Source organism: Sabethes cyaneus, chromosome 1 (assembly GCF_943734655.1).
Source record: "Sabethes cyaneus chromosome 1, idSabCyanKW18_F2, whole genome shotgun sequence".
Taxonomy (NCBI): Eukaryota; Metazoa; Arthropoda; class Insecta; order Diptera; family Culicidae; genus Sabethes; species Sabethes cyaneus.
The window spans coordinates 73,179,926-73,198,115 of NC_071353.1; the positions used below are offsets into that span (position 1 = coordinate 73,179,926).

Below are 18,190 nucleotides of genomic sequence, written 5' to 3' on the forward strand. Positions count from 1 at the left end.
AAATTAAATAATGATTATTGTGACAGTAGAAAGGCTAGGTCACGCCGTAAGGTGGATTAATTCGGGTTTTTTATAAAGAATTCTTTGCTTATATAATATACATATTTATTATCTAATGAGAAATTTTATCATATTTATACCACAGAGAACAAACCTCCAAGCTACTGTGCTACATGACTCACTGCGAATATGCGTTGTACTCGCGGGATCGTGTTGGTTCGAAAGGTTTCGAAAAATATCGCCCTTGTATCGAAAATATCGTTAATTTTGATCACTAAAAATAACGTACTTAAACGTTATATTTCGTGTGGCTGTAGTTCGCAATAATTGTATTGTGAAACTGAATTATTATTTACGCACATTTTTACAAATTAAATACAATAACAAAAGCACAACTTATAAAAAATCGTTTGTTTTCGATATTAACTGCATATGCGTTATAAACGAATAAGACGTACGGTTACGTTTTATTTCAATAATACGCATATTTGCAGTGAGTCAGGTAAAACAGTTGAACAAATTTTTCGTAATTTTCTGTGTAAAAATTCAAACGCAAAACCGTTAAAATTACAACAGTTAAGAAACGCCGCCTAGCCTACGAATCGCCAAACTAAATTGACTGTCAATCACCGTCAAGTATTTCCGTCAATTAACGATGAGAGATAACAGTAGAATCAATATATATAGAATGCCAGTGTCGCTGATTTTCTACAGGACTCATTGTGGTAAACATGATGCTAACAATCTGTATCAAGTCTGTGAATCGGGAACTTCATTGTCAAAGTTGCTTATTGTTATTTATCTGTTCTTTATCTGTGCGCTGGTTGGTGCTGTCATCAGTGCGCTCATCGCTGTGTTTTCATGCCAGTGAAATGTTTCTAAACGCTCATTTTCTTTTCGTCCGGATGAATTGAATCCCTCAACTGAGTCTTTTTGCACCGATTTTTTCAGAAATTTGAAGCAAGCGAAGTTTACAATTACATTACTTGGCAGCCATAATCGAAATTTTAAACTGGTTGTCAAAGTTTGACAATGAGATTCCCCTTTTGCTGAATCTCAGGCACACACACATATGCAAGTATAATGTAAATACATTATCTGAATATGTATGATGTTTGCCACGCGCACTGCAGCGACACTGACATTCTATATATATTGATTATACTGAGATAACACTTGAAATAACTATCGATATTACGGGGCTTTTTATCGATGATTTGACGGATACTATTTCGAACAAAACTACTGTGTTACCTGACTCACTGCAAATATGCGTTGTGTTGCGGGATCGTGTTGGTTCGAAAGGTTTCGAAAAATTACGCCCTTGTATCGAAAATATCGTTAATTTTGATCACTAAAAATAACCTAATTAAACGTTATATTTCAAGTGCGAGTAGTACGCAATAATTGTATTGTGAAACTGAATTGTTATTTATGCAACTTTTTACAAATTAAATGCTATAACAAAAGCACAACTTACAAAAAATCGTTTGTTATCGATATTAACTGCATATGCGCTATAAACGAATAAAACGTATGGTTACGTTTTATTTCAATAATACGCATATTCGCAGTGAGTCAGGTAAAACAGTAGTCAAACATCAACAGTAATAATAATGATGATTAGTATAACAACACGATAACATCAAAAGGAGACGGAATTTTGCCACGTGTGTGTCACAAATCGCAAATCATTTTTAACAATGAAGTTTGACGATACTATCGATACCACACTAGTTTCGATAGTATCAACAAACCTTTGTACCATTCCCATCGTTCGGTTTGTTTACTAATGAGCATTTGATGTTTTTGTGGTTTTTGCATAAGTAAAAAAGGGAAAGAAATATATTGGATTTCAGTTTTGACAGATGCTTGCGGGTGGCGCCGCCATCAAACGAACCGCCAAACTAACAAATGTGAGGCGTAACTTCGGGTAACTTTAACGTGAACGAGGGGTTATTTCGAAATGGCCGTTACAAAAATTTACACAGGTTGGGTATGCCAGCCTGGATGTCTGTTCTCTGTGCCTCAATATCAATTTGGGACAGCTAGATTTAGCTTTTATAATACACTTGCACCACGTAATCGAAATTAATTTTTACTTGATGTCCGCTAACGAATAATCCCGGTAGGTAGAAGTCGGCGAAGTTGCGACTTTAATGGGATGTGTGCATTCATGAGAGAAATCAAAACCACTGGAATCTTTTGTTCCTAACTAACATTTCAGTTTATTTGGTTTATTTCAAACAAAAAATTGGGTTGCAGTTAGTACAAGCATCATAATGCGTTGAAATGATCCACAATGAATAATTAGAGGTTAATTGAAATATAAAATAAATTTTGTTTTGTTTGAAACAGACAAACTATTAATTAGCACTAACCAAATTTTAGGTAATTTTAAGCAAAATCAGTATTTAGAATAATATATAAGTCAAAGCTTAATTCCAACATTAAAACATTTTTTTAATAAACCGAAATTATTGTTCAGAGCCAACAAAAATTTAATTCAAAACAGTTTCATTTTTCTTTTGTTTATCAACCAAATTAATGTTTAAATCAAACTTATTAGATTATTCTCCGTGTATCTATTTACCCGTATCTATTTATGCCACATCTGTAATGGGGCATATTGCACCATCGCGAGTGGGGTATATTGGTAGCATTCGACATGTCGGGAAAAATATTAAATAATTAAGCAAATTAAGCGTTTTTCACCGGTTTTTCGCCTGAGATAATGTTTTAGAACTTCATTTCACCCAATCGAATCGCAACAACAGGATATTTCCAGATTTTACCCACGAAAAAGCTTACGGAAACGACGAAAAAAAATTACATGGGAAGCTGTTAGAAAACAAATTTATTTTTCTTTTGGTTTGATAGCTTGACAACTGTCAAACTTGCATAGTAGTTTGGTTTCATTGAATTTTAAGGTTTCTAGTTAGTTTTGCATTTTAATTTATGCTAGTTTAGGAATAAACGAACTAGGTTCTATTTCCCAGTTGGGACACATTATACACATTACCCCTAATGCTATCCTTTCTACTACCGTCATCCGGGGATACTTGCAACACTTTTGAACTTTGATTTAGTATAACTTTTGAAGTATACCGTTTAGGTGCAAGTATAAGTAGCCAAAACTTGCATAGTGGTTAGTACTTTTGATTTATGATTATGAGAAAAAATATAAACTAAATGAATCTGTAGAATGAACCAAAAATAGGGGTGTTGCAAGTTACCCAGTAAACAGGGTTACTTGCAACACTTTTCTGATTTTGCGTTTCTTATGATTTTATGTTTGATTTTGAACCGCGAATGACTAGTTTTAGATATTTTGAATGTATTTGTAGTAAAACAAGAGATACTGCAGGCGTTTTTTGTTTCCCAATTTCGTCTATCATTTTTTTTAAGATATTCGGTGAAAATGCAGCATGTCGGCAAACTCCAAATTGCCGTTTGAAGGCACATGGAATTTTTCACAATTTTAATTTTTCTGGAGATGGCGGTAGACAAAATAGCATCGTACAGTTGCAAACTTACTTTGTACATACTGTCTATTACGATAATTTTCCTTTTTACAAGTGCTGCAAGCCGCGCCATATTGGAAGTAGCAACACGAATTCATCGTTTCTTTTCCAAGTTCAAAATATAAACAAAGCACAAAGTTGCTATTTGTTAGCTTATATGATGCACTAATTGTGTACAGGAACCAAACGATAAAAAATAATTTCATGTCAATGAACTGACGCAACTTTGCACATCCATTTTTCCTACTCTGAAAGTGAAATTACTTTCCAATCGTATAAAAACAAGCAAAACAATGATGATGTCCCTTCTTTAAAATGGCGTTGGGTACAAATGGTTATGTTAACAAACAAATGCGTTAGAGCTGTCAAAAGCGCGATGCACTGAAGTGTTGCAAGTAACCCTGGTGTTGATAGTATCCCCGGATGACGGTACCTAATTTTTGTTTTCTTTGTTTCTTAAATTTAGTGCCTCCTGGCCATGTCAGTAAATCTTGTAGATGGAAAGAACAAGCAAAATAGAATTTTTTAAAGAAAAATATCGGTTCATCATAACATAAAACCCGAATTAATCCACCTAGCGGCGTGATCTAGCCTTTCTACTGCCACAATAATCATTATTTAATTCCTCAGGAACATCTATAATTAACTTCACGATATTTTTAAATATCCGTTCCGTCTTCCTCAAAAACTTTATTTGCCATTAAAATTCACAACCTATTGCGTACAATAATTATATTTTCTTTCCTTGGGTGCAGAAATACTTGTAAGCGTCACTTATGTTACTTGATGAACACCTTATTTAGTTTTATAATATTTACGCGATTTATAGAAACATAATGTAAACACAAAAGATAATTTTTGCAGACTTGAATGAACACATATAGAAAATTAGAAATTAACCTTCTAACGGGTCTACAGACGGTCCTAACTTTCGGGCTTCAGAGCAACATATGAAACTTGTTTTGAATTGACAATATGAAATATGTGTTCATAGCACATATTTTGATATTTTAATATTAATACCATGCGTTCAAAAGTTAGCATCTTTGAAAAACAAGAGTTCAGAAAAATTATTATTATATTTCGTTTTTGAAGAAAAAGGATACCTACAACAAAATGATTGATTGCTTGGCTTCAATTTTGCAATTTATCTGAATTAGAAAAAATAACTGAATAGAGCATTAGATATGAAAAAGAGAAATGGAACTATTGCTTAGCTGGCACTCTTTCAGATAATTATTTTTGCATGAAAATCAAAACTTAAGCTTCTTTTTAATGTACTTTCATGAAAGGATAGTCATTAGCTTGATCGCATCGTTTTTACAATGTTTCCCGTTACAGGATTAGGAAAACCAGATGAGGTCGAATAGTGCGAAAGCTGCGCCATAAACATGCTTGAGAATGAGAAATATGATCGATATGATTTCTAGTGCTTGTCAATTCGATTTATTTATTAAAATATGGTACATGACATAAGATTTCTGTCTTTTAAAATGTCACTACCGAAAAGAAATCGTGCAAAATTAGTACCGTACAATGTTTTCCTCTTATTTTTCATATAACATTTCTAAGCTCTAGTATCAATTGATTGGAAAGAGTTGTTTGTTGTTTATATAAGTTGTTGGAAATTTATATAAGTTTATTTGGAAAAATCAACTCACTAGTATTTTTAATCCTATACACCACTATACCTACATGCTTAAGTTAACTGCTTTTTTTCTCTTTTTGCTTTTGCTGTACAATTGTGAGTGTGAGAAGCAGCAAGTGAAGAAAATGACAATTGTAATCTGAAATCAACGGAAAGAAAAAATTGAATCCCACTATTTAATATATTTGCGACAGATACGTAGTTCGCCTGCAGGTCGTGCTTAATCAGTGTCTTATTTCAAAGCGCATACGTATCTGTCGCGAATAAATATTGAATAGTGGAATTTAGTCGGTAAAAGTTTTTTCTTTTCTTTAATTTCAGAGTTCGTATTCCACTAAGAGGCTTCAAAAACTTTAGACAATTGACATGTTTCTCACTTTCCTTGAATTTCAATGCAAATTTAAAAATTGCAAATTATCATCACATACATACACACTTACATACATGCATACATACACACATACATACATACATACATACATACATACATACATACAAAAATACATACATACATACATACATATATACATACATACATACATACATACATACATACACTCATACATACACACACACATTGAATACAATCAACATTTGATTGATATGTTATGATTTCACACATTTTGACATTTTTAATATACGGTGGTTAAGTGTTAAAGTTTTAATAATTTTTGAATGAACCGTTCGATTTTAAATAACTCGGTTTCGTTTGATAGATCTCAGCAATAATTTTCAAATAATAAAAAAATGTGTGATGTGTTCCATTGAATTAATGTTTATATGTTACAAAAATATGTTTTAAATACTTTTTTTTCACATTTCTTTATGTAACTTTCAAACTATAAGCCCAATCGTTATGAAATTTGGAAGTTAAGGGTTTGCAAGGCTCCTCTTCCATAAGCAATCAATTTTGTTCAAATTGGTTAAGGGACCTATGAGATAATGAAGTCCCATATTTTTCGTATTTTTATACATAACTTTTGAACTAAAAGTCCGATCAGTATGAAATTCAATAGCGACCTATGGGACACCTAGACCTTTCATTTGACACTAAGAACATTAAAATCGGTCCAGTCATCTCCGAGAAAAGTGAGTGAGTTTGAAAGCGTTACACACACACACACACACACACACACACACACACACACACACACACACACACACACACACACACACACACACACACACACACACACACACACACACACACACACACACACACACACACACACACACACACACACACACACACACACACACACACACACACACACACACACACACACACACACACACACACACACACACACACACACACACACACACACACATACACACACACACATACATACACACAAACAGAAAATGCTCAGTTTTCGAAACTGAGTCGAATGGTATATGACATTCGGCCCACAGGACCTTTTTTCCATTTCCGGTTTTCCGAGTGATTTCTATACCTTTATACTATATATTTATATAGTAGAAAGGCAAAAACATGTTTTGATCACCGATCTTAAAAACACAGCTTTGCGAAAAACACTTAAAATTTCCAAAAGCTCACAAAGCTAGTAGGGTAACCAACGTATTTTGGACCCCCTCAGTAGCTGTACATAAATTGGACACTTACAGCAAAATCAAATGGAAGTGTCCAAATTATGTACAGCTGATGAAGGGGCCCAAGATAGGTTGGTTACCCTACATGTTAGCTAAAATATTAGAGGATATATGTATAATGCGCCCCAGGTGGGTAATACGCCCCAGTTCATTTATTCCTAAACTAGCGCAAATAAAATGAAAAACTAACGAGACACTTAAAAATTTGAAGAAAAAAAGCCTAATATGCAAGTTTGGCAGTTGTCACTGGCTGGCAAACCAACAGAAAAATAAATTTGTTTTCTAACAGCTTCCGATGTAATTTTTTGCGTCGTTTATGTAAGCTTTTTTGTGGTTAAAATCTTTAAATAACCTGTTGTTCCGATTCGATTGCGTGAAATGACGTTCTAAAACATTATCTCTGGCGAAAAACCGGTGAGAAACACTTAGTTTGCTTAATTATTTAATATTTTTCCGTCATGTCGAATGTAGCCAATATGCCACATTTGCGATGGTGCAATATGCCCATATGTGCCCATATAACACATAAACGATAACAGTTGGCACATAAAGTTCATTTGCTGGGCACATCAAAAATCTATGTGTGGAACACATAGAAACTATACGAAAAGTTTTCTCAGTGTACTTGTAACACAACGTGAAGTGTATTCTACTGCAGCTGGGGCATATTGCCCGCATAGACGACAAACCCAAATTTTAGACGTCGTTTTTAAATAACTTCTAGCAATGTTATTCTACAACACCAAAGGAAATAAACAGTTGCAATTGGTTTTAAACTCAAAAATTAACATATATTCGTAGTTGTATCGTTAATCTTGGGAAGCTCGTTTGAAATATATCCAATTATTCTTAAGGGGGCACATTATACTACATTACCTTAACTTAATTAAATATCCGAAGCCTTCCATAATTACCTTTCTTCCTGTTTAGTTCCGATCTAGACACTTGGAATTAATTTTTAAAAAGTATAGAATAAGATTTAAACGTTTTCTCTGTTTTGAGTTTCAATGTATTCTTCTCCAATCTGCCAAAGCAAAAGTTTCTTGAGATTAAGACGATTGAATTTTGAAAGTCTAGATTACAACAAACCTTCTTTTTGTATTTCTTTTTTTATTACTATTAGATTTATCATATGATTTTTCTTTAATTTTTTTTCAAGAAACCTAATTTGTTTCACTCGGCTCAAAATGACTAATTTGTGTTTAGAAATAAATATTGTAATATTTGGTGAATGTAGTGATAACTATAATATGTAATGAATATAATGGGTAGTAGGTCTGGAACCACCAAATTAATTACCGTTTTACTCATTTTAGAGTAAAAACTAACCTAGTGTGCGTGTTATTTACCAAATAAATGTCGCATGTACAATTCAAAACTTAACTAAAAGTACAGTATTGTTACATTCGCTATATACATATACGCTATATATATACTGGAACTTAGTAACGGAATCGATTTAAGTAATTCATGAAATTAAAGAAACGTAGTTGCAATATTTATGATGTATAAATATTGCAACTACGTTTATACTACGAATAATATATGCGTACCAAAAAGATCAATGTTTTATTTCTAAATTATGTTAGCATTAATCTATCGAAACTTACATTATGAGTTTCGTCAGCCTGTTGTTGTGTCAGTCCAGACACTCTCAGCACTTCTGCGGTTTTCAAAAAAGAGCTAAGCGATCGTTGATGAACATTCACCTCGCCGTGGTAAATGAACTCCACGAGCGCATGGAGATCTGTGAATGCTACATCCTGAAGTACTATTACGGGATGCTTGCAGGGCGTACTCTGTATACGATTTGATAGAAAAAGAATAAAATGCATATTATAATGTGCCATCTGCTTAACTTTATTTACGTGATATTCTATAGACATAGACACGGTCGTTTCATATAAATGTATCTTCAGTTTTGAACATCTTGAGTAGCGCAACTAACTTGAAGTTACGGGTTCTTGAAATATTAATAAAACCATATAATGATATAAAAACTCTGATCTTTGAGCAATAATGCAATTGTTGTCTGTACAACCCAGATGTTTAAATAATTAGGCAAACTTTCGTTTTCGTTCCAGCCCCTATGCCGAAATGCGAATCGCCATAAATACAATAATGTGAATTGTAAATTCAAGCATAGCATACGAGAAGGGTAAATATTTCAGTGAAATCTCTCCTTATACCTTTTCATGATGCTGGCGGTGATGACGATGTGTTTCTGCATCGTTCAATTGCATTGCGCTGCGCTGCCGTAGCTGCAGTTTGTTGAATAACGAGGAATCTCATTTTAAGCGCTTTGAAGGACACTTTCTCAAATTATTGTTTTTTTTTCTTATTGGTTTGATTGCATGTCCTACTTTCAAGTCAACTTTTTCGATCTTTGACTGTAGTTGCACGTGACGTGCAGCAAGAGTATACGAAAAATAAAAAACGGATACTTTTAAATAACACCAATATCGATGCACCAACGTTGCACTGTTGCATTCACGTTTTGGAATGAATGCTCTTTTACACACTGTAGTAATGTGCGTTGTTGGCAAAATTGAATCCAAATAAAAGACACCTAAAACGTGCTCTTTGGTTAGTTACGTACTCATTCCGAAGGCTTTATCATTACTTGATAACCTTTTTCATAAATAGTGAAAGGGCACAGGTTTAGTTACATGCAATGATCCTGTTATAATAATTCTTTAGCATATTAGACCTAAAGTTCGTCAACTATTTAAAAATTATTATAATATCTTACCTTGAGCAGTTCTCTAAAGTAGGGACTGCATGCTGACAGGACGACGCGGTGTGCTTTGAGGCTTCGTCCATCGCAAGCAAGTGTCACATCGACAAAGTCTTCATCATCTCGTAGATTTTCAAAAGCAGATGTTATACTGCTTTGATAGTTGTTCCATCGTAAACAAAAATGCTGTGTGTCTACCATTGTATGGCTATTTGGATTGCAAACACCGCTGTTATTGTACAACTTGTTCCGACGGATTCTGAAAATTGAAATAAAAATGTAAAAAACTATCGTATCTAACCTCTACATTTTAGTGATTATTCTGGTCATAAGCATACACGATTGAATTATGTGGAAACTATGATCGTTTAGACCTTGTTGTGAGCAGCTTAGTTATTGACGCTAAATCATATAATTATCTTTATGCATTTTTGATGATCCCTGCATTTACGGTTGTTGGAATCACATTATAATTAAAATCTTAGTCAAATTACTATCGATTCTATAGACAGTTATGCACATTTCTGAGAGAAGTGGTTAATATACAATCAACAAATTATTATTTTGATATACAAAAGCATAGTTGTAAAAATTGTATTGCCTGTAAATCGGCAATAAAAACATGTGAATAAAAAGGAACTGCTATTGAAGCAAGTATATTATGCTGCAAAGTGAGCTGAACTATAAAATTTGAGAGAGCCACCGCGGTGACGGTGCACCGTCCGTCGCGTCGGCATGTATCTATTTTTATCTGATTAAAAGTAAGACAAATTATCATGGGTGTGCAGTTTTGAACGTGGTTTTCTACTTGGAAATAGGTTGATTTATATGTTCTAAAAATTTCACGATGTAGAAAAATTGAGCTTGTTGAAAATGTTCAGTTCTAAGGGTAGTTTTCTGGAATAATAAGGCCATTAAAAATATTTTAAAAAGTTTTTGTCCCTCCGGTGTTGGGCCACTGAAGGGGGGGGGGGGGGCGAAAAAAAACAGTGAATTTTTTAATCGAGCAAAAAAAAATTGAATTTTGGGCATTTTTATTTTAAGTTCAAACGTGAACAACCAAATCTATTCTTGCTGTTCATATATACGTTATTAATTTCCATGCAAAAATCTACGAAAAAAAGACAAAAACGAAAGATAATTTTTTTGTTCGATTTTCGGAAATTCCGCTGTTTGAATTTCCATTTCTATTTCATGCTAGAAGCGTTAACTTAACTCGTATACTAATTTTCAAGTTTTTCAGGCTGTAGAGCCCACAGACAATTGATTTTATAAAAAAAATTTAACTCAGATGCTACAAATTATTTTTTTTTTGCCTCCCGATTTTTCAAGCCAATTTCCAAGGGGGCGGGGGGGTGACAAAAACTTTTAAAATGATTTGTAATGGCCTAACTTTGACAAAAATATTTTTTTTTATTTTAGATTTCTACAGATTTTGCATGCATGAGCATATGAATAGAGAGATACGGCGTCTAATTCCCGAAAATGACGAATTTACTGGGTTGCTGTTGGGTTGGGTTTAACGGGTTGCTAATTTCGTTAGATCCGATCATTCTTGGGCTCCACAAAAAAGGAACGAAACAATGATTTATCGGAAGATGTTAAAACACTTTTGAAGCTACAAGACGATGATAACGATTAACAATACAGTAAATTTTTATTAAAAAATTCATCGTTTCAATAAACTCAAAAGACTATTATTTCTTAATCATCTCAAATATCTGAAATCGAACGAAAACTTTCTCTGATTCATGTGTCGCCTTCTATATTAGGTCATTACTTTTGTTATCTATCAATATCTTTCAACTTGCTTCAAAATTCCAAGGATAACAAGAAACACTGTTGGCTAAAAACAGTTTTAATTTGTTTCAAAACATACGTGAATATGAAATAATCGTTCAAATTGAGACACAGTTATGTATTGGATACATGAGCTTGCACAATTTATTATAATTTTAGTAATTCAGTTCGTTGCTTTTGCGCTCAGAATACAAAAAATGTATATACAGACAAACAAAGTATGATTTGCAGTATTAAAATTTTTTTTAACAACCCTAGACGTTCATATGATAATTTAAGGACATTTTAGATGCAAAAATCAGATTCAGCGACTCAAAATTACCCTAAAATGATATTTTCAGCATCTTCGGACATTTTTTTTTATTTTTGTCCAGGTTTTGTATGGCTCAGGATCCACTGTGCCGCGTGGAGCAAACTAGTCGAAATAAAACGCCAGTCCTTTAAAAACGCGATTTTCATCTTATATATAAAAATGGATTTCTGTATGTCTGTCTGTGTGTCGGGATGTTCCTTATAGAATCAAAAACTACTGAACCAATCGGCATGAAAATTTGCATGTAGAGGTTTTTGGGGCCAGGAAAGGTTTAAGTGATGGTTAGAGACCCCTCTCCCCACTAAGAGGGGGGGGGGGGGGTGTCTCCCATACAAATGAAACACAAATTTCTGCATAACTCGAGAACTAATCTAGCAAATGGAACAAAATTTGACATGTAGGTGTTTTTGGAGACAAGATTTTTTTCTATGGTGAATTGAGACCTCTCCCCTCTTTAGAAGGGGAATTATGACCTCTCTCCCCTTTAAGAGGGGGGGGGGCTTCCATTCAAATGAAATACAAATTTCCTTATAACTCGAGAACTAATCAAGCAAATGGAACCAAATTTGGCATGTGGGTGTTTTTGGAGACAAAAATTTTTTCTATGATGAATTAAGACCCCTCCCCTGTTTAGGGGGGGTGCTCCCATACTAATGAAATTCAAATTTCCCTATAACTTGAGAACCAATCAAGCAAATGGAACCAAATTTGGCATGTGGGAGATTTTGGAGTCTTGAATTTATTTTATGATAGTTAGAGACCTCTCACCCCTGTGGTAGGGGGATATGGGCACTCATACAAATAAAACAGAAATTTTTGCGAAACTCAAAAACTAATCAAACTCGAGAAATTCGAGACTGTTCCATAAAACATTAGTCATTAACTGTATTGCGGATTTTCGGCTTTCCAGTCAGTTTTATATTGAAAACGGCTTTTTTATACTGCCTGACGTTTCGGCCTTTCGTTTTGGCCTTACAAAAATATATATAAAAAAGCCATTTTCAATATAAAACTGACTGGAAAGCCGAAAATCCGCAATACATTATATGTACCTCAGTCGATCTTAACAGCATTAGTCATTAACTAGACCACAAAAACTATCTATAGTAACTCTAGATCATTCACGACGAGACAACCGCGAGTGTTGCCGGCGACCCGCCATCGGAAACGCCACCCACTGGGGGGAGGTAAGTCCCCGCAGAAATCACTACTGTCTAGGTTTATTTGTTTTCCTAGGTCTACCTGAGTTTCCTGGAACTAGCGACAGCGAGTAACGAGAGGATCGCGAAATGGTACTTTCCACAAAAAAGTTTTCCGTGAAATGGTACATTCCGCTTAAGGTTTTTCGCAAAATGATATTCGGGGAAATGTACAATCATAGCGAATATTGCTATCCGCTTTCTCGCTATGCAATCAGGGGACAGGGGAGTTGTTTTATACTTTACTGTGAGGAAAAATTGCAAATTTGTATATTAAACTACCCATTCCTGGTAACTGATAAGCATTAACATAAGCAGCAAATCAGCATATCTAGCATTCTATACTTAAGCGACTTAAATGCTTATTGGCCTAAATTTGAATAGCATTGGTGATGCTTATTGGTTACCTGCGATACTTTCATAGTTACTTAACTGACAAAATGAATCATCTAAGGTTGAACTCCTCAGAAACTTGCAAAACTTGAAATTGTGACAAAGATCATCCGAGATTCATGATTTATGTACAACACATGTTAATTTGTGGCAATACGAAGTTTGTCGGGTCAGCTAGTACTTCATAAGAATGGATTTCTGTCTGTCTGTCGTTATATTCCTTATAGAATCGAAAACTACTACTACTACTACTACTGAACCGATCGGCGTGAAAATTTTCATGTAGGGGCTTTTGGAAAGGTTCTTATGATGATTAGAGACCCCTCCTCCCACTAAGACGGGGGGCCCCATACACATTAAACACAAATTTCTGCATAACTCGAGAACTAATCAATCAATTGGAACCATATTTGGCATGTGGGTGTTTTTGGAGGCAAGAATTTTTTCTATAATGAATTAGGACCCTTTACCTTTTTAGAAGGGGGGCTCCCATACAAATTCAAATTTCCTCATAACTTCAGAACTAATCAAGTAAATGGAACCATATTTAGCATGTGGGTGTTTTTGTAGGCAATTTTTTTTTCTATGGTGAATTGAGACCCCTCCCCTCTTTAGGAGGGGAATTATGACCCCTATGCAAATGAAATACAAATATCCTCATAACTAGAGAACTAATCAAGCAAATGGAACCAAATTTGGCATGTGGGGGGTTTTAGAGGCACGAATTTTTTTTATGATGGTTTGAGACTCCTCACCCCTGTGGTAGGGGGATAAGGACTCTCATACAAACAAAACAGAAATTTTTGCGTAACTCAAAAACTAATCGAACTCGAGAAATTTTAGACTCTTTGATAAAACATTAGTCAAAAACAATACCACCAAAAACTATCAATAGTAGCATTAGATGATTCAGGGCGAGACGGCCACAGACTGCGAGTGTTGCCGGCGACATGCCGCCGGAAGCGCCGGCAACTGCGGAGGCGGGGCAGCCCCCCGGAGAGATCACCTCTATCTAGGTTTATTTATTTCAAATTCAAATGAAAATTTAAAAGTTGTATCCTCACATATTTCAGTAATCCATTGTTATTCGCCACAACACTTATAGTTAGGTGGTATGTATTTTATATGATTGAATATAAATAAAAAAAATAGTTCGAAAGAAAAAAAATTAACAGAATATTATGTTACATGGTAACTATGGAAAAAACCCGATTTAATCCACCTAGTGGTGAAAGGAACCTTTGTTATACGGTCTTACTTGCTATTTGAGATAGAAATCGACACGTCTTCGAAACATAATTCATCTATTGGTTAACGTTGCGTGGTGCGTTGGTTTTCATTAAATTTTTGGAAATTTAATAAGTTTACAAAATTTGAACAAAATAGCAGCACCTATAAATTTTGATAGATCCTGTTTTCATGAAATTACTGAGTAAGGGTAAGCTGGTTGTTTCTAATTTGAGTAAGTGCAAGTAAAAGCAAGTTATAAGAGGAAATATTATTCTTTAACATATACATTGCGTAGTAAAAGTCTAGTTCATAGGTTTTTGAACTACGCATAAATTTCTGTAACGCCATTATTTTTGATTGACATCAATAAAGTTTTCTTGAATAAATTTCATCAATTTCTATTAACCTTCGATTACTCACGCTGTTGCATTTTGTACAACACGTGTAGGTTTTTGAATGCCATATTGTTATAAAGTTACAAATCTCTGCTTAACTAACGTATGTTCTTCAATTACCTTGTTATGAGCAAAATGTCATAATTATGCATTAATACTTTAAATTGTTGGGCAAATAGATCAGCATAAACTGACATCACAGAAACGAAGCAATCAGCATGTGAGTTGTACCGCGATTGGCCCTGGAAGTTTCTCTCGTTTCTTCATATGTAAAAATGGTGTCTGTATGCAGCAACATAATTAGCAAATATAAAATGTTTAAAATGTATCTGTTGGTAGTCGAGCCATTCGGGGTCAAAATTAAGGTTTTTTTTTTAATCAAAGTTCTACAGTACCTAAACAAACAAACATAGAGGTATACTATATTCATCAAAGTTGTGTATTTTTACTATTTATACAATTTTGTAATACATGAAAAAGGAATGCAACAATTATAAAAAGAGCTAAAATAGAAAAAACTGATCTTACAAATTCATATACAATGAATAAGATTTTTCTCTCTTCGCTTAATAGATAGAAGGTTACTGTATTCAACAAAATTTCTTGTAATAATATGTTCTAAAACTTTGCAGAACACATCAATGTGTTATATTGAAACTGAAGAAAAATAATTTTTTTATTTCACTTATAGGGGGATTAATCAAAATTTAAATTGCACCAGACGATAGAACTTTCAATTTCAAGAAATTCTTCCGAAGGTTCCATAAACCTAAAACCAAGTTTTCCCAGTCAAAATTCTAATGCGCATGTCTTTTTGGCTTTGGACCATTGTGCGCACGAGTAACCGAATTACAAAAGTCGGCGCGAGTGTTGGAGGGTTAATATCTTTTGATCGGCAAAACCGATTCTTCTGAAATTTTGCAGATATATTTGTAGCATTAAAATCTCTAATTTGATGCCAAAATAATTCAAACTAGAGAAATCATCTTAGATGAAATCGTTATAAATTATTGTAAATTTTAATGTGTTGTATTCAATTGATCATAACTCTCAAATTAAACGTCCAATCAAAAAACAAATCAATAGTGATCTATTAGGTTATGTTACCTGTCAAATGAGACTAATAGCGTCTAAATCGCTTTAGTCATTTCTAAGAAACAGGCGATAATTATTACCTTGTCAAAACAGGTTTTTTAAGCATAACTTTTAAACTGATTGTTTGTTTTCAATAATATTTATCCGAAAAATTTAGTGTTAACAAGAGCTTTCATTCGATACCAAGATCGTTGAAATCGGTCATTTGGGTACGGAGAAAATCGTGTCACGTAATTTTTACTTTTTTACTTATAACTTTTAAACGAAATGTCGGACCTCGAAACAATTCAATAGTGATATACTAAGCAATAATACCTTTCAAACAAAAGTAATAGCGAACAAATCGGTTCAGCCATCTCCGAGAAACAGGCGATAGAAAAGTTGCGCTCCGCACATACATACACACATACACACACACAGACATTGCTCAGTTCGTCGAACCCTGTCGATTGGTATGTGTGGCTCGGCCCTCCGGGCCTCGGATCAATTTTGTGTTTTTCGACCAATTCCTAAACCTTTGTTATAGTATAACAAAGGTAAAACCCGAATTAATCCACCTAGCGGCGTGACCTAGCCTTTAATCATTAATAATCAGGAACATCTATAATTAACTTGACTATATTTTTACATATCCGTTCCGTATTCCTCAAAATCTTTATTTGCCAGTAAAATTCACGACGTATTGCGTAGAATAATTATATTTTCTTTCCTTGGGTGCGTAAATACTTGTAAGCATCATTTATGTTACTTGATGAACACCTTATTTAGTTTTATAATCGGTCGGCCTTAACTTTCGGGCTTCAGAGCCACATACGAAACTTTTTTTAAATTGACAATATGAAATATGTGTTCATAGCAGATTTTTTGATATTTTGATATTAATACATACCATGCGTTCAAAAGATAGCATCTTTGAAAAACAAGAGTTTAGAAAAATTATTATTATACTTCGCTTTTGAAGAAAAAGGATATGGACAACAAAATGATTAATCTCGAAATTTTACTATTAGTTTGCTTGGCTTCAATTTTTCAATATATCTGAATTAGAAAAAATAACTGAATAGAGCATTAGATATGAAAAAGAGAAATTGAACTTTTTCTTAGCTGGCGCTCCTTCAGATAATTATTTTTGCATGAAAATCAAAACTTAAGCTTCTTTTGAATGTACTTTCATTCATTAGTCTTGATTAGCTTGATCGCATCGTTTTTACAATGTTAGAGGGTTAGGAAAACAAGATGAGGTCGAAAAATAGTGCAAAAGCTGCGCCATAAACATGCTTGAGAAAGGGAAATATGATCGATATGATGTCCAGTGCTTGTCATTTTTGATTTATTTATTAAAACATGATACATGACATAAGACATCTGTCCTTTAAAATGTCACAAACGAAAACAAATATTACCAAATTACTACCGTGCAACGTTTACTTCCTATTTTTCATGTAACATTTCTAAGCTCTAGTATCTATTGATTGAAAAGAATATCTATTGATGCGCAAAATTTGTTTGAAATTTGTATAAATTTATTTGGAAAAATCAACTCACTAGTATTTTTAATCCCAAATACCACTATTCCTACATGCTTAAATTAACTTCTTTTCTTCGCTTTTTGCTTTTCTTGTACAATTGTGAATAACAGCAAGTGAAGAAAATGACAATTGAATTCTGAAATCAAAGAAAAGAAAACACTTTTCGATTGAATCCCACTATTTAATATTTATTTGCAACAGATATGTAGTTCTCCTACGACGTGCAGTCTTCATCAGTGTCTTATTTCAAAGCGTATACTTACGTATCTGTCGCGAAAAAATATCAAATAGTGGAATTTAGTCAGAAAAAGTTTTTTCTTTTCTTTGATTTCAGAGTTCGTATTCCACGAAGAGGCTTCAAAAACTTCAGACAATTGACATGTTTCTCACTTTTCTTGAATTTCAATGCAAATTAAAAAAATGCAAATTGTCATCACATACACACATACGTACATACATACATACATACATACATACATACATACATACATACATACATACATACATACATACATACATACATACATACATACATACATACATACATACATACATACATACATACATACATACATACATACATACATACATACATACATACATACAACTCCGCCTGCAAATGACGGATCTCGGTAGAAGCATGTTCGATGAACCTGAAAATACTGAGAACCTGAGCAGAGGGTCCAAAGCCCCTAAAAGGAGGATGGTTGAAT

General features: G+C 33.8%; 1 protein-coding gene across 1 annotated transcript in view; it reads right to left on the bottom strand.

Moving 5' to 3' along the window:
• The window catches only part of LOC128732762 (broad-complex core protein), a 58,161-nt gene extending 48,437 nt beyond the window's left edge, over nt 1–9,724 (bottom strand). The window contains exons 1-2 of the mRNA XM_053826112.1: nt 9,539–9,724; nt 8,397–8,585 (exon numbers count right to left, since the gene is read on the bottom strand). Of these exons, the coding sequence (XP_053682087.1) occupies nt 8,397–8,585; nt 9,539–9,724 (375 nt within the window). The remainder of the gene's footprint in view (nt 1–8,396; nt 8,586–9,538) is intronic.
• Between the last annotated feature and the right edge of the window lie 8,466 nt (nt 9,725–18,190).